This window comes from Polyergus mexicanus, unplaced genomic scaffold, assembly GCF_030449975.1.
Source record: "Polyergus mexicanus isolate NDT 795.1 unplaced genomic scaffold, iyPolMexi1.0 SCAF_26, whole genome shotgun sequence".
NCBI classification, from domain to species: domain Eukaryota; kingdom Metazoa; phylum Arthropoda; class Insecta; order Hymenoptera; family Formicidae; genus Polyergus; species Polyergus mexicanus.
Window position 1 is genome coordinate 625,192 of NW_027223346.1, and position 19,114 is coordinate 644,305.

The 19,114-nt window shown below is 39.2% G+C and overlaps 1 protein-coding gene across 9 annotated transcripts in view; it reads left to right on the forward strand.

Moving 5' to 3' along the window:
• Window positions 1–19,114, forward strand: part of Glurib (Glutamate receptor IB) — a 210,071-nt gene that overhangs the window by 101,642 nt on the left and 89,315 nt on the right. For all 9 annotated transcript variants that reach the window (XR_011448445.1, XM_070313997.1, XM_070313996.1 and 6 more), the window contains one exon: window positions 17,807–17,959. Coding sequence is in view for 8 of the 9 variants with exons in the window: in XM_070313990.1 (XP_070170091.1) it covers window positions 17,807–17,959 (153 nt within the window). In the remaining variant the exon portion in view is untranslated. The remainder of the gene's footprint in view (window positions 1–17,806; window positions 17,960–19,114) is intronic.

Consider the following 19,114-nt stretch of genomic DNA (forward strand, 5'->3'; position numbering starts at 1 on the left):
TGTATGTATTCTAACGCGAGTTCCGAGTTGCCATCGTCGGACGATCCATTGTTATGATGTCGTAGTATATACTCGGAATGTTGGTTGATTAAGATCCCGTACATCTATTGAAGGCCAGGCAATTAAGGTTGTCCGCAACCACTATTGCATTGGTCGATCAAACTTGTCCGCATCTGTTACACATTGGTCAACTAGGATCTCCCGTATCTGTATACATCGTTACTCATTCTACATTATTCCACCGATGTAAAAGCTACTACCGCAAGTACCGAAATTATCGTTAATTTATCCTCGTAGACAGAGCAAGAGAGAAACTTTACGAGCTCATATATAACAAAGTATAATAGAAAAAGGGAAAAAGAAAATCTCCATATAAATGTATTAATATTATACCGTAAAAGCCTGATTTTTCTACTTGTTCTTTAATACGCCACATGAAATGAAATTCTTGTTGCAAAAACAGATACTATTACTCTTCTATATCTTTTTTTATTTTCTCACGAAGCTGCGACGAAACGTAAACATCGTAATTTTCGGGGTCGAAGTTGAAAAATGATCGTTCAATCTCAACAAACCTCTTCCGCAGTTGTTCTATCGTTTCGCTGAGAGATATAAACCAATGTGATAAAAGGAAACGTTCCGTTCGTCGCGTTAAACTAGCGACCATCCACGGGCGCGACAATTCGGTAGTAAAGTTCACATAGGTATCGAAGTTTCAACAGTTCACCCGCATTGTCACGTCAGCTATGCAAGACCGCGCTTCTTCCGTCCTCGCTCCATGGAGCAGTAGAGCCTTCAACGGGAGCGTAGGACTTGACTTTTATCGAAAAGTGATATTGCCGCAGCCGCGGATACCGCACTTTGAACGAGTAAGTCTAGAAAGCTCGTTGAAAGAAGAGTAGAAGGGTGAAAAGAAAGAGAGAGAGAGAGAGAGAGAATTGAACGAGAACATAGAGGTAACGAAAAAAAGTAATCGAGCAAGAGGAGAAGAAGAAGAGGCAACTGACAAAGTCAAGACGGGGGAGTTCAAGGAATACGCTCGATCGTGACCAACTCCTCGCGAACCCTTTTAAAATCGAGACTCCGCGTTCTGTAGAACGCGCGGAGAGTCAGGTACCTTCTATGAGAGGAATACTTGTCCTTGAGTCTACCCACGATGGCATTCGAGATCCCCCTTTCTTTCCTCCCTCCCTCCCTCTTTCCTTCGCGTTCTCTCTATTTTCGGGTATCCACCGCTGGTCCTCGTCGTTGTTCGCGGACCCGAGTACGTTGCGATTGTGTGGCCGCGCCGGCCACTGAATTCAGCGACACGGAAAAGCCATTCTTCCGTGAAAAGAACTCGGAGTCGTTCGTGCGACCCCCGTGGATGCCAACCGTAATCCACCATGTACCCGCATCGACGCCCGACGACGCTCATGGCTCTCGGACATCTGTACTTACAAGATCCTCTCTCTCTCTCTCTCTTTCTCTCTTGCCTCGTTTCTACTTTGACTTGCTTAATCAAGAGGAACAACGGCCGCGATGAATGGGATTACTGATAGCCACTCGACGCCCTCCGTTTGCAATTCTCTGCAGTCTGGCGCTTTAGATACAAAATGTATAGCAGCTTGTTTTACAACTAAAGATAGAATATTATTTGCTGAATATACATATATCTCAAATTAAATGGAAAATAGATAATAACGTGGCAATTATATTACTGTGTTAATGGAGATGGAATCCTCCGATGTTTATAGGAGAATATAGGAACACGATAACAATGTATTATTACTATTTATTAAGCGCTCTAGGCGGATTCTCTCGAGCGATTCTCTCAGATATAATAGACGGAAAAAGCACAAGGCTTACATCGTGAAATAGAGAAATATAAATATAAATAAATACATGTACTTGATACTATTATAACATTGTAGATTAAAAAAAAAACACATTTGCCAATAATCTTAAAGATAAATTAAATCAATCGATAAATTATATCCAGAAGTAAAGTTTATATAAATATATTTTAGTGCATCTAGAATATATATTAATCTAGCATTCTCGTGTAGTACTAGGCAATAAGTTTCGTATTTTGAAAATCGAAATTCGAGTTCTTCTCTGGAAGTCTTCCTCCGCTTTTACACAAAGCACTTGATCGAAATAAACATGTGATAGCACTCGCATTCTGTTTTTCGTTTCTGCTCACTGACGATGGCTTTTTATCGTACTACTTGTGATCGCATGTATGTTTACTCTTCCTCCCGCTTGTGACTGTGCTATGAGCAATGCAAGTATGCATATCGAATTCGCGGTCGACAAAGAAACCCATTGTACAAGCCACGGTACGGCAATAAACTTCCTTTACTCCGCAGCCAGCCTTAGTATTCGTTATTACGAAATACTTTACGTATCCTCTCTCGATGTGTTTTTTATTACCGAATTACTAAAACGAGCAAGAAATACCGCGGCATACGTTTCACGCATGTGCGAGCCCGACGACCCCCATGAATTACGAGCGCGAATGCGAATGCATCGTCCTTCGCTTTCGTCCGGCAATTTCGAAGCACTTTGGGTCGATCCCTGTGGAGTTTTATCCGCCGTTTTATTGCGCGCGTTCTTGGAGCATTTCATACTAATCCGCTTACGGGCACACGAATTTCGGAGCATATGATTCCGAAGCGATTGCATACTGCCGTATGAGCGCATGTTCGATCTCCCATAGCGCTTTCGCGGGCTGATGCTCGATCGAGTACTCTATATATAATACTCGAGGACACGCAACGATAGATAGACCAGATGGTATTCCACGAATATATTATATCTTTCGTTCTCCGTTATAATATGAAAAAAGAGTATCTCGGAGACAAGGTCTATCTTCAGAGGCGGCCAAGCCATCGTGAAAAACGCTGTATCGAAAGACAGAACAAAGTTTATTTAGACGAAGAATATTAGAGGTAGAATAACAGACGAGCGGATACTTGTCTCAAATAAGATCATGCGCGGGCGTGCATAGACGAGATGAGTATCGAGTACGGAGTTCTCTTCTTACGCCACTGCAAACCCACATGAGCGCACGAACCTGAGCAACGGACCGTAGGTATTTACATAAGACTGCCTGTGCTCGCGACGCTTTATCCGGAGAACCTGTTACCTGCGGGCGAGGAAAAGGAGCGGCATGAAAGGAAACTCCTGACAAGATCCGTCAGATCTTATATAAAATGTATAATCTCTCTCTCTCTCTCCCAAGGTATGTATCCCGTTACAAAAAAAAAGGAAAAAAATTGCGACAACATTGTACTGCCCATTGGCATTCATGATAAGAAGAATAATGAAACGGCTGAAATGTGTTTGTGTCGAAAAATTCGTGGTTTACATTGTTCCGCTTTTTCCGAGTATCTGATTGATAATTGAATAAGCAAACTGTATGAAGAGAAGAAAATTGAAGTGCAAATATTATTATTAATAATTGCACACATTTTATGTTTACATTATGTGATTAAAAAAATGAAATAGTATTAAAAAAATTCTGAAAACAAACTTTATACACACATACGCACATTAAACAATCATATCAATTAATGACATTGCAATATGAGGGATATGATATTGCAGAAAGATAAAATATAAAAAATGAAGTCTTGTACGCAACAAAAAATTTAAAAATATATTTACTTCTAAAAAATAACTTTAAAAAAATAAACAAATACTTTTATAAAATAAACTTTCCTATAATATAATATCTCTCCCTTTAATTTAATTCTCCTTAATCAGGAGAGATAAATATATTTGTTTATTTAGAAAATATTTAATTGAGGGGGGGATAATTTTCATATAAAATTTATTTTATATTTTAATATTTAAAAAACAAATGAAATCCACTCGCGACATGTTGCTTTCACTGACAGGCGTACGATGATCAAGCCTGTTTGTTGATGTCTAGTCACTCGATTACGTTGCGTGACTCACGCACCGCCGCGACGTCCGTAAACTCACGTGACTATTCATTGTCGTGTCGACTCGCGTGCCCACGCAACGCGATCGTGCGCTGTCATCTGTATAGGCTTACTTGAATGAATCAGCTGTGCGTACGCGTTTCCGTACGTGTATTGTAGTATAACCCTGACCTATCCCACGCTTCTCAATCCGCGCATGCTCGATTTTTAATTTGACAAGACGCAATAACTTGGTGAAAAATCGAGGTAGCAGTGACAAAAATAAATCTCATTTCATTTCTCATTTTATTTCTTACTTTCTTTTTATGAGAATCTTTACCGAGTGGATCTCGATATAGGCTGTGCATTATTTTGTATCTATATGTAAATCTACATGTAAAAATTTGTTATATTAAATCTGTTTAATGTTATTATATATAAATAATATAATAATAATTAATAATTAAAATAATAAAACTAAAAAATACATGAAACATACGGACAATATGCTAATATTATACAAAGTAAAAAATGTCTATGTTTCTTAAAGCTACGCATGGTGGCTTAGATATAACATTAATTTAGATAATGTAGGTAATATATTTATTATGTTATTGTATGCTCTGATTTTTATATTCCATTTCTATTTTGATTAATGGACCCGAGGATATATTACGACGATACATACGCGCGCGCGCGCATGTATACAATATATTATATACTCTTTACATTTATTTATAGCCAAAATAAAATTCTATGGGGACAATATGTTTGTCGATTTGATATTTGTGTGTTGCTGTTGCCAAGAAAGAGAAACAGAAAGAAAAAGCTCAAGCAAAGTTTGGAATGAAACGATTGAAAGACAGACGGGCTCGTATACAAAATTTATAATTTCCCAATCTTATAATGTTTACTAGAAAATCAAAGATGTTTATTATGAACATTTAAAAAAAATTTTCTATATTTTGCAAAGTACAATGCTATTTCCATTACGAGCATATATTTTGTTTTGAAGTTTTAGAAAAAAAAAAAAAAAAATTATTTTAGAAAGTAAATCCTATACATTGATTTTTTTACACTTATAAATACGTAAAATTAAAGAAGAATATATAGATAAAAAATGATGAAACTTACTTTTTTTTTTATCTTGAAATAGAAGTACTGACACGTGCAAGAAACGTATGCGCGCACATTTATCAATACCAGATTCCGAATATTTACATAGGTACGAATCTTAATACTTAACAGTAGAAAAGGATAAAATGAAAGAGAACGAGAGCGGATAACGCGAAGATAGAAATCGGGGTCGGAGAATACGCGAGAGGGTGAAAGAAGGTTCGCGCGGAAAGATCCGCCAAGTCGTATACAAAATTCATAATCTTACGGCGTTATAATGTTTGCCAGTATAGAGCGCGGAGGTGTAGAGAGTCCTGGTATGCATAAAGTGTGGTGATGGCTAGGTATACGAGGATCCTGGAAGAAACGGAGACGGAGTACGAACCGCGGCAAGAAAAGGGAAGAGACGAGTAGGGTCGGAGGGAAATATTATGACTCGAAGCAGCAGGAGACTGTAATGGATCGCCGTGAGCGGGCGCAGGGGCCACGGGCTGCATTTCCACTTTATAAATCACCACCTGTACTTAGGTACTGAAAAATCGGCTCCAGGGGAAAATGACGGTGGGTACTTAAAGAAGGAAAGGGAGGGGGTAGTGGTGCGAGTTCTGATTTTTTCGCAGGCTCATCCTTCTCCCTGTGGAATTATGTGAAATTACAGGAGAAGGATAAGACTCTTTAGAATCATCGGAATAGCAAAAATCAAATTTTTCGTGGAGAACTTAATACGATTGTCGAAGATTTTCTCGATTTAATATTGTTAATTCCGGTATAATGTAACAAAAGGGATTGTGAGGAAAATTTTTCTCACGTTTTTTTTCCCTTTTTCTTTTAAATTATTTTTTTGAAAATAATCTGTGACGAGAACTTATATATCAAAAGTGAAATAAAATTAGATATATATCATATTGGCGTAATTACGTTATAAAAAATTGTATGTACAATATAATTGATCCTCTATACATAAACTTAATATTATTAAATTCGTATTTATTTTTAAAACTTTTCGTACGATTAAATAACAGAATAGCCAAATGAAGTCTTTTAGCGTATAAATACTATTGCTGCTTCTTTGTCCTGGAAATATCTTAGTCACTATACCCCATTTTCTAGCTCCTGAAAGACGTTATACCAACGGATCGGATTGATCACTTTTAACGAGAATCGTTCATTCGACTTTCTCTATTCGATTGTAAATCGTAGAACAATAGAGTATGTATATTCTCGGAGAGGGGGAGAGCGAGCGGTGCGCGTTTTCGAGACGTCTTTCGTTCTCTCTTTTGCCTAGGCGGAACCATCGCCATTATTTGAAAGAGCTTTTAAGGCAAGCTCCCTTTTACATGATTAAGAATGTTCTTGCTTGGATGCCTCTTACTTAGCGCAAAGTTCCTCGCGGACTTAAAGCGCTTAATCTTCTTTGCCAAATAGTAACGCTTTGTACCAGCTGGATAATGGTGACTGCTTCATAATAACTTGATGCCCGGGGTTTGATGGCGACTCTCGTCCATAGCTGCATTCGTTACATTTTTCGCGACAGTAATAATCGCATTAAGTATATATCATTTAACAGTGTCAAATGTTCCGTCACGAGCGAGTCTGCGATATACAATATAATTATAACATGTGACAAACGCGCTTGGACGATATTTCTAATCGAGTTTGCTTTCTTACAGCATTTTCGTTTGTCACAACGTCTATATCTCAATCAAATTATTCGTATTACTCGGGTTTCATCGATCGATTTCTGCGCACATCCCATATTACTGCCGCGCCTGTCCATCGTGCCGATTAAATTTTGTTACGGGAAAACGTGCGCACGTATTTGAATACGCGCTTGGTCTTGGGAGGGAAATAGGTAGGTGCGAGCGAACGTGGGGGCGGACATTCTGGTCGGACACGAATAAAATTACCGACGGACGGATTGAGATTTCTGATGGATAGATACTCCGAGCAAATTGTGTTGACCCAAGCTCGCATTAACGGGGGAACACTAATTTCGACGGTGATTGCCAATTTACATGGATACGAGGTATGCCCGACTTGCATGGCATAATCATGTTGTAAATATACAGTAAAGACTGTTGCATGTAATAGTTGACGTGAACAATTAAAGGATTATTTTTGAAATTTCTAACAACTTTCTGGAATTTCAATTGTTTTCAATAGATTTGTTTTTTTTTTTTTTTTTCCCACTAGCGTGTAACAACGGTTCAAAACAATTTAAAGTTTAAAAGTAATTAAACGCGTATTTTCTCGTTTGCTACGTTCATTTTATTATTACTTTCGTGGCGGGATATTTCCTACCACAAAATAATAACGTAACAGCAAGACCAACAAAGTAATAGAGCGTGATCCGTATTTTCAAGTGTCCTCCGATGTATGAATATTTCGTACAAATTTTTGATATATATATATTATTTTCCACATTTTAAGTTTTTATCAACAACAATATTATTTTGATTTACTCGAAATCCACGTAAACTTGCTATAAAATAAAATGAATATGCTGCATGCATTATAATTTATTATGCGTAATTAATTAACTGAGAATTGTACACTGTAATTGATTATCACTGTGCCTTCAGTTCTTTTACTACATAAAGTGATAGTATCGTATCACTTTTCGTAATTAATTAAATTAATAATTATACAATACGGCAGAGGCCATCGTGCAATTTTGAATTTAAAATTTTGATTAATTCTCGAACTTTGCTGTAACGAGGAATTTCGTTTGTATTACACGTGTGGGACACGATCATTTATTTTGTTATCTCACGTAGCGCGGTTGAACCGGATGCGACTAACGTAATTACAGAGCTAACTGTACGAAGAAATTAAATTAATTAGATCACCGACACAATATGGTATTTACGAGGTACTAATAATAACTGTGTGTATATATTCTATTTTGTCGCTTGCGTCGCTACAGTTACCTATACGTTTGCGAAGGCACGTAGTTACCTATACGTATGCGTCATGCACAATGATACCTAATGATAACAACGTTTACATTTCATTTATAACTAGAAATATAACTAAATTACAAGTTGGCCGTAAACACGAACAAGCTGAAATGCATTTAGCGCGCGTTATAAGCGCGTGCTGCCTGCGTGTTGCGGTGCGTGATGTTACAATTTTGACCGCGTAATTCGCGCTATTATTTCGGAACATAGTGAAATACGCTATAGCTCAAAGTGGGCGCGATTGTGGAAAAATATTTTAATGTTTATCGTGTAAAATTTTTCAAATACTCTCGACGAAAAAGCAAGCGTTGATGATACCTCGTTATAAACATTTAATAACATAATCTACGTCGATATATACACGCATAATATACACACGTATATCGACATGGATTATATATATATATATATATATATATATATATATATATATGTGTGTGTGTGTGTGTGTGTATATATGTTATGAGATAATTGGCTGTCTGTAACGGAACGTTAATGTCAGCACTGTATTACGGGAGGCATCTAACAATAATTAAATTTATACTTAACTGAGTTGCAATGCCAGCCGGCCTCAATATAATTATGGACGAACCGCGCGACGTGATTCAAACGCGAGTCGCCCGTTGATGCGGGAACCAGATACGTATTTCGCTCACGTATCGCGGTCTATTAGTTAATTATCCGACGCGACATAGGTTATCTTGATAGGACGCTGCGGCCGGATGCATCTCGCGCGGTACAATCTGCCGCATAACGAGAGCCTGCACGCTGCTTGCACGAATTGAGGAATTCAACGAACGCGCACCCGGCCCGATGCTGTCGACAAACAACAAACAGAAAATTATACGGTACCGGAGTGCGCGAAGATACACGCGATTTTAATCCGGTCTAACCACGGTCTGACGGACGAGACAAGAGTAGCAACGAAATCTATTTGTCTTTGTCTCGATGCAAATCATGCACCGACATGAAAATTTAAGACATTTTTTCCTACTAAACTCAGACAATTTTTAAATAATAATAGAGTATACTTCCAAAAAGCACAAACACACACACACATGTGATATCTTATATTTTATTTACATTTTCCAACATTAATTGTTATTAAAATTCCAATTTAATGTTTTTCAAAAAATATCTATTTTAATAAGGCAAATTTTATAGAATGAATAAAACATTCAATTATATTACATGTCCCGTATAATTTGGATAAGATAGATTCTCCATGCATCTTATATATGTGTATATATATTGTTATCATGACGCTGTCATAATCGGCCGTGTCGAGAAATGTACTACCGGCTTCTCGCGATTCATGGTCACATTTATTGCATCGCATCGATCACGAATGTATAAAGACTTCTTGAACTATCTCATAATCGGACAAAGAGGAATCTTGCAATTTTTTACATTATCGAAGTATGAGGGGAAGCGAATCGGTGAATGGTGGTATGTAGATATAAGAATTTTCGTATCAATGCGTGACACTGAGAGCGAAAAAACTTAATCTTTTATTCAATTTATTCCATTGCGAATAGAGCAAATGGAAATATGAAGGATCTTCACTATGCGCTTTATACGCTTATGACGTGAGAGAAATAGAAAGAGAGAGAGAGAGAGAGAGAGAGAGAGAGAGAGAGAGAGAGAGAGAGAGAGAGAGAAAAGGCGAATCGGATAATTACGGGAGATAGATGGTAATTAAAATGTTTACCACGTTCAGAGCGGCAACGACTTCCATTTTGCCCTTCGTGAACATTATGGTGGATTGAAATTAAGAGCTGAATTATATATAGCATCCGCCAAGTGGATTCGATGATTCGCCGTCTCCTCGCGAAGTGAATAATATAATAATTTGAAACCTTCCGGTTCCAGAGTACCATCGAAATATATTTGCAAACGGGAATATTTTAAAATTGCTCTAGAGCTCGTTTCCGCGATTCATGTTACATTACAAAATACAACCAATCAGCATAAAAACTCATAGTCCACTCTCATCGCGTTTTTTCCACTCGTTCCATTCACATTACCAGGTATTTCCATTAATTTTCTTTAATTTTTTCATCGTTAAGAGTACCATGTACGTTAATCTACTCGTGCTAATTAAAGTCAATGTTGCAAAGTTTCGTATTAAACAATCGATGCTGCCGTTTCATCGCGGGCTCGAAAAAGTTTCTGCTCGTGCTGAGGTCGTGCTCTACGGTGAGATCTACGGTAGAAATAGCGCGGACGAACGAGCAATCGATTCTCGAACTTCTTTCCACCAAAAACGGGAAAGAAGCGAATCAAGACGACGCTCTTCTTACTTCTTCACCAGTTGCCCACTCGAGAGAGGAGCTTTCGGAAATTATTCAACCTCTCTCATCTCTCTTTCTTCCTCCCCTTTCTCTTTCTCTCTGTCTGTCTGTGTCGGGGTGCCGGGAAGCGTACCGTATTAACATAAAGCGGATTCAATATCTGCGGATAAGAACTTAATTTAAATCCACGGAATATCTTAAAGGATACAATATCGGATCACTCTTACCGGAGGACCAGAGAAAGACGTTGTGGCCCATCCGCTGTCACTCGTCTCCTTCGGACCCCTCGGAGAGTATCCGGTATGGATGTAAATCGAATTACCTCGTTAGGTCATTGTCACTGAATTGGATTTGTCGCGAGGTCTGATTCGTGATTAGCCGAGGCGTTTGTCGAGAGCAGAGCGCACGGCTGGGTGACTTTGCGGAAACATCTCGCGATGTATTCTACGCATACGGACGCCGAGGGATTACGGCCACGGAAATTATTATTTTGCTTTAAACGGATTTGTCCTTGCCCCACCGCAAACTTATCTTGAAACAAAGCATATTGTAAAAAAGATACCGTTTTATCAAATGCGTTTAAGCCGGGTACTAGCGGTGTCGCTATTTTTACGATCTCATCTGTGAAGAAAGAAGGATTTTCTTATTTGAAAATAAATATATAAAGCTGTATATATATATATAGTTTTTATTAACCTAGTAGCGAGATAGGTTGAAATTGGCTAGTCTCTGCAAATTTGCGTTTATTTCGAGAATCGATGCAACCGTCGTGGTGCACGTAGACTATTATTCTGTATAACGGCTGATAAGGACAAGGGATCCCGTATGGCTATTACTGAATAATCGCGAAAATACTGTATTATCCTTGTCAAATAATTTAGGGATAAACGCGCTGAAATCGAGGCACGGAGATTCAACGTATCGTAAATATGAGAATACATAGTGCTACAAGCAATGGTGGCACCGATAAGGATAGTATAAGAGAATGTAGATAACGATAGATTGAGTAATTAAAGTTCGAAGCAAAATTCGATACATTAATCGAATTATCTTGCAATGAAAAGTACTGCAATAAAGTTTACTGCATTTGATTTGATTATAAATATGTTGTAAAATTTATCGTTTTTAAAAAGCGATTGAAATTACTGAAAGCTATTTATATACTCGATCGTTGAGTTAACTAAATGTTTGAAGTAAAATATTTTCAAGAGTGATTACCAAAAATTGAACAAAGTTTCGAATTTCTAACTGTTTTATTCTGCGAAAACTGTTCCGGAAAAAGCTATCTTGTAAATAATTAATAAATATATTCTATAAATTTACATTAAAAAAAACGGTAAATCATCACACAGGTAAATCATCGATAAATCATGAAATCGCTAAAAGTCTCCATAACTTTGATTTCTTGCCCGATTAATAGGACGCTGCACCGAATATCTTTTTCGCGAAAAGAAAATTGCTTTGAACATTGATTAAAGATTCCGAGAATGGTGACGATCGTCAGAGTTCGGTCTCTCTGTCACAACTCGGCCGTTTATATTGTTCCCGATATTCAATTACAAGGTTGCGAACTCTAATCGTGTGAGAAAGAGAAGTTAAAGGAAGTTTTAATGGTTTGTGACGGCGAGAGACGAGAGAAGGTTTCAGTTAAAGGGCAGACACGGTTGGCAATCGAATTTTCGATCGGCGACACGCAATGCGCATCAACGAATATTGCCTGTCGCGGTAAAAAAAAAAAAAAAAAAAAAACTTGGACGCCGCGTGCGACGTCGATCGATATTCAATTCGTTGCTGATAAAATAATTTCAATTCTGCTCTCGAGCGGAAAACGCGAGTTCTATTACGCGAGCGCAAATTGAACGACTTGGACTACAATTTCCGATACTTGCAATTAGTCGCGCGTGCAAATGACCGTCGATACGAATTGTTCTGTTTTTGCGCGAGGATAAACCACGAGCTAGTTATGTAAATTTCTGACTATTAGGCGATTATAGTAGGCCAAAGTTGGCATGCATTGGCGTGCCCGTCGAATGATACAATCGCGCAATGATTGTGATAGTTGCAAGTCGTACACAAGTTCCGCATTCCGTTTGGACTATTCGAACAGTCACTTGTATGTATCGTCCCAATTGCAGCTTCTCTATATAATTTCGGTTGTGACTGTAATTACGCAGGAAACTCGAAACTGCCGACAATGAAATGTTTTAATTACGTGGAGGGAGAAGTTTCATAGTCCGCCAGTACAACGATAACGCGGGGTGAAAGATTGCAAAATATTCGCGTGACATACAATGAAAATGGATGTGCGCGTAGTGAAATTTCCATGGCCACTAATTCATCATAATTTGAGTGATTCAAATAAACCACCGCGTTGCTTGACAGTTAATTACGTATACATACCAACGCGACAATATCTTAATATAATTTTCTTTCTGCGCTTGTGTGACGGATATTAAAAATGATGTTGTCTTTAAGCTCGAGGGAAAATATGCAAATGTATTTTTCCTTAGGAGAAACGAGCGAGATTTTAAATCTTGTAAGTTGAATCGAACGTTGGCTCAGTGGTCACAGTCTGTCACGAGTCAGACACAGCGAATAATAGAATAGCGACAGCTACTGTCAGTCGACATTTCAATATTATATTCACGGTCTTACGAGCAATGCTGATATAAATATAACATCATACTTTTCGATACTTATTAAGTATTGAAGTTGCCGTCACGGAAATACTGAAAGTCTGCCAGTACCAATGCGAGCGCGACGCATCGCTCAATTGACAATAACGGCGAGAGAAAAAGCCGTGCATCGGGAAAAAATCTCGAACGCGCGCGCGTGCAAAAAATGGTAGGAGGGAAAGGGCGCGATCGGCTTGAAGACCGCGGCTTTGATAGGAGCTACGGAAAAAGGGAAGATGAAAGCATCGGAGTTCGGAAGATGAGTGAGAAAGAAGGAGAGTGCATATATATATATATATATATAATGTATATGTATATATGTGCGAGGAAATAGTGGAGATTCCGCGGTTCTCGAGTATGCGGGCGAGAAATGAAAGAGAGAAAATAAGGATAAAAAGGAAGCGAATTATTGGTCGACATGGAGAAAAACGAAGGATCGAAGGGGGAAAATGATAGGAAGGCAGACAGCTGTGGAGAGATCGCGAGAGAACGAGAATAACGATGAAGAGAGAGAGAGAGAGAGAGAGAGTGATGAGATGAGAGGGGAGGAAAAGAGAGAGGACTAGACAAGGGACGAAGAAGGGAGAGAAGTGAAAGGAAGAGGATAGTGAGAAAGAGGGAGAGAGAAGGAGGAGATGCAGGAGAGGAAAAGAACGACGTCAAAGGGCGAGAAATGCAGCAGGGTTGCTGTACGAGCGACTGAGAGAGGAGATCGATGTGAGGGTATGAGACATTGGTGGGGAAGCTGGGCACCAATCGATAGACGCGCGGCGGCGCCCCACCTGTCAACGCGCGCGGAGATAAACACAGGTACGTAGACCGGTGTTTAAAGGCACTGATATATCTAAGCGAGCGATATGTCAGTGCATATGTCTACGAATAAGCCTGACACAGGGAGGGACATCGTCATGGATCTCGAAAACTCCTGCTTTTTATTATCTCATCCCGTGCCCTATCATTGTCGTACACGATTCGCTGATGGAGATAAACGGTAGTATCTATCCGAGTATTAGGACTAGAGGACGAACATACGTTTCTCGTATGTACGAGAGCACCTGGAATATTTGAACGAAGCCCGCTACGCATCATCGCGCGCGTCTATAAAGGAGAATTAATAGCTTCATATTTTTCATATAAAATGATTTCATCGTCAAAATCAAATTTAGCGATCGGTGTTATAGCAAATGATAATATTCATCGTTTCGTTATACAGTTGCGATCTCAATTAATCCGCTCTCATCGACTGGTAATAAAAATATGTTGGCTCTATAATAAGTGCGCTCTACGCAGTGATTTACCGCCCAAGTTTTGCACGTCGTATTTAAGGGAAAGCCAATATATTCGCTGAGTTTCCCCTCTCTCTCTCTCTCTCTCTCTCTCTCTCTCTCTCTCTTTCTCTCTCTCTCTCTCCTCTCTTCAAGATGCATTATAAATACCTATATTATGGAGTGATATAGATTTATCGTCAAAACTCGTTAGACCTTTCTGTTACCGACGCGATAACGGCGTGTATCGTTAATTCTGGAATTAAGCGACGATTATTCTTTTCAATTTATAAGCAGAGCATTATTTCAGTTACTATCCGCGCCCGCAATAAGTTTACGAACCACCTAAATTGCAGCATAAATCTCTAATATAACGTTACTCTTCCTCTTTCATTGCGATTGTTTCCTCGTAGTCGGCAAAATTTTTGCAGCGCGCAAATTTCCGCCGCTTTTGACACAATGAACGAAGAGCAGGTTAATTAATATTAGCTTAATGTGTCGCTGGCGGCAATGCGGTGTTGCGGATTTTATTGTAATTACAATCCAGTTACGCGGTTGTATTTTCGCTGACGTCGATTTTCATCCTAGTTAACGAAACGCTCGCGGCACGATGTAAAACAATTTTAATATCGACGAAGATATTCAGCAAATATATATATATATATACATCCGCGCAGGCGAAAGAGAGAACGGGACGTGTTTGCGGAAAGAGCCGGACGGAAACGGGCAAAAAAGCGTATTAAGCACAGCGCGGACCGAATTCCGATTCGTCCTTTCAAGTATTTTAATGAAATGATGTCAGCGCGACGCGGCCGATATCACGTCGGACCGTATCACACGACGAACGTCTTTCGGTTTAATCTCCTGTCTCGCTTTGACAGCATAAAACCACTTCAAAGGCATTAATTACCTGCAACGTGTGCTAATTATTAAACACACGTGTGCGCAATAATAATCTCCCTTTATCATCGTCCCGATAATTCCGCTCTTACGGCCAGCAATTTAAATATCTTGTCAAATATTCGAGAGACGAGAGAACTCTGTTCGTGGTAAACCTGGAATTAAGGCTGGAGGTAGAATATAAGCGGTACGTTCTCTGGGATATCAATTACGTGTAATTAGCGAGACGTTATTGTGGTGTAATCGCGCTGCGTCGTCCGAATTACAATGGAAAATTCTTTCGCCGGCGTTTTCCGCGGGACGATGTGCAGCGAGCATAATAGCTTAGATTGCTGCACGGTATCTCGTCCGCGCTCATCGTTCTCTCTGTGCGTTCAGCGAGATAATAAAATTATGCGCCTCGTAAAACGGTATACGGTATACGGTACTCGTGTCTCTTGACACACGCGCGCAATCGTTTAAAGCGCGCATACATAAGATTATTCGCGGATTCGACGAAATATGTATATCAAGTCGGATATCACGCTTGCAAGATCGATATTCAATATTTAGTAGCAACGGATGTAATTGAAATATTATTGTGCCATATAATTTCAATTTATCGAGACATAAAAAGGTACGATTTAATAAAATATATTGTATGAAATAATATCTCAAATTTATGTTCAACCAATCGCTTTTGTTTATTTGTATCTGCCGCTTTTTTAAATGTTTCATATTTGTAAAGGATTCTTTAAACTTGGTATATGACAAATAAATAAACAAATAGGATAAATTAATTTCTAATATCTCTAAATTCTACGTCCATTGTAAAAATCTTTTTACAGCTTATCGTATATAATAGAGAGAAAAATCTTTATTATCAGCTCGGCTAACAGCGTAATTTTTAATTTTGGGTAGGATAATTCTCGTGCAGCGCATATTGTTCGTCGCGTACAATGCCGAAGAGTTAATAACTGTATGGATTACGCGCGCAAAGCAATATCTCTGTGCTCGCCTCTCTAACAATAAATATAAAATCACGTCGCACGACGTTGCGGCCGTGATATCCCGTCCACTTTCAGTTTACTGTCGGCCGGGATTTCGCAGGCGGATCGTGATACTACTTTGTTTTAAACTTTCTCGCCGATATTTCATGAGACGTGGCGCGAAACTGCGAAATTAGATGCTCTCGTAAAAGCAAAGAGAAATCCACGTGTGACGGACAGGACAGGCAAGCAAGCAGGCAGGTAGGTAGTGAGGCGAGGCAGGCGGAAGAAATAAAACGGGGGAAAAGAGACGCTTTAATATCGCGTGTAACACTTCGGAGAGCGTATCTTATTCGCCGCGTGAAAAGTTCTCTTATTGCACGGGAGAGGAAAAACAGCTCCCGGGCACGGCGACGTTCGCCGCCGGTTACAACTTGCAAAGTCGTAACGAAAATTATTTCGATACAAGTTTGTCAATTCGCACGATTGCCCGTTCTTCTCGTTCGCTACCTCGCTGCATTCGCAACTAATTTGAAGAAGTGTACATTTTATACACGAAAATCCGTCCCCGACACCTCTCCTCCTCATCCCCCTCATCCCCCTCCCCACCCTTCGTCCTTCCCAGCCAGATATTAATGGTAACGCTGGATGCTCGGAATAACGAAGACACAAAGTGCAGTATTCAGCGCTGACAGTTACTCGATTATACGACGCATACTGTGTTAGCGTATATCATCGATCACTTCATCGACAGCAGCATCTGGAATATACGATACATTTGACGTGAAATAAATAGCTTGATAAATGCGCGCAGCCATATTATTTTTATAGTACGACGAGACATCAGTATTTTCATCAGGATTGCTAATATTTCTACGAAATATTTTTAACTTGGTGTCCACAATTGGCATATCCATACAAACGTTACGCGCACTATAACAATCGCGCGATGCCTTATCAACTTGGAGAAATGGATTCAGCGAGTTATCGGATATATAGTCGGTTTACGGTAAATTACACGACGAGCGATAGCATTAATATTGGTACGTATTACCGACTATTAACGCCGAATGGATCGCTGTAATTACACGGGCCTCGTATGCAGACGCTGCTTGAACAGACGTCGGTTTGTACTACTACGGCGTATGTGAGCCAGTAGTAAACGGAGCGCCGCACATCAGACATCCGATACAGGGTGTCGCGTCGGATTATCACATCCGATTTCACGATGGGGAATAGAGTAATCGCGTTTCCTCGCGACATTTATTAAATTCGCGAATTCTACGTTTTCAAAATTTATGCAGCTAATCCGGAGAGGAAAAGAGAGAAAGAGAATTAATACCGCATACATTTCCCGCGTATAAAATATGAATATGCCTTCTTTCAACTTGTCTTATTAAATATACTTAAGATATTATTTTTATAAATATGACGAGCTTGAATAATTAAATTTTATCTATTTTTGTGTATATCGCGGGACTCTTCGTATAAATTCAGTCTCTTCGCAAAAGTCTTGGCTTTTTATAAAATATGTATGCTGGTCGTCTCTTCGAAGATCCGGCTCTTTATAAAAAGGATGAGCCTTTTATGAAAAGACAGTTTTTACAAAAAGTTTGCAACATATACATATACATGATATATATACGATACATGTATGAAATTTACATTGTTACAAAAATGAAAGTGCTTAATTAAATTTGCTATCTTCTGTTTTCAGGTGCCATTTTCGAGCAAGGTACCGACGAAGTACAATCCGCCTTCAAGTTCGCGATGGTGAATCACAATCAAAACATTACGACACGCAAATTTGAGCTGCAAGCCTTCGTGGATGTAATTAATACAGCGGATGCCTACAAGCTATCTCGTTTAAGTAAGTACAGAGTACAGAGAGTACTCTTTCCGTACAAAATCGCGTTATTCAACTCACGTATCGTGCTACATATGTGCAACATTCTTCTTCGGGAATTGTAGATATCTACACGTCGACGAGACATACTCGCGAAGAAGACTGAATCATAGATGTTCGCAAAGGCCGTTAAATATTTCATAGACATCTTGAAACGTCGATCGTCGGCCCTCCTCCGCATCCTGGTCGATTCAAACCGAATTCCATCGCGAATATTCCTCCGAATTGTCCCGACAATTTTTCGACGACTACATTTAGAACGTCTAAAACGTCCGTGTGCGCGCGGAATTTCCTTTCTGTCTCACGCGAGTGGAAATCGATTTCGCGTTTTGTTAGCGATATCTGTCCCGGTGTCAAGCGCGGTGACTTATCAACAATGCTGAGGCGCGTACGTGCCGGAAGCACGACATCTCCGCACCATTGAATACGCTACGGCGTTTCGTGTCGGACATGAAATAAGTAACGTTTCGTTTCTATAGCATCGGCGCGCAGATACTAATCTTGCCACCTCGGTGGCGAAACACTTCCATTTCCTGACACTATGAGACACGCGAAAACGATTGAAGGAAAGCAAAGCTTTTGAGTTTGGTTCCAAGAAAGCGTACCTTGTTGGAATCGATCGATTATATCGATGTATGTAGTTTTGTAATTACGAAAAAGTAGGTAACATTACTTTTTTAATCTCTCTCCAAAAATTTGCAAAGTTTTAAAGATACAGGGAGCTTTCCACCAAGAAAACACAAGTAGACACAATGTCGCGTAATTGATTATCGAGTACAGAAAATTTTGAAAGACCCAAAAATTTTTATATTTCACAATATCGTTCGTGTGATATTGTATATTTTTTGCTGAAAAATCCCCAAAATGATTATTTATGAAATTTCTTCTGTAGAAATTTGATACGATAAATTATAATGATAACATAGAAATTTTGGAGAAATTGATTTACCCAAATTCGTCGATCGCAATCTCAATTTCGTCATTATATTCCGTTTAATCGTGCGATCAAGTTAGTGGAATTGTCTCACATTGTTATGTTACTACGTGATTCGACATTCGCTGGCTCTCAATGGTGCCATCCAGCACTCAATGGTGTGAGAAGTTTCGGAATTATCCGAA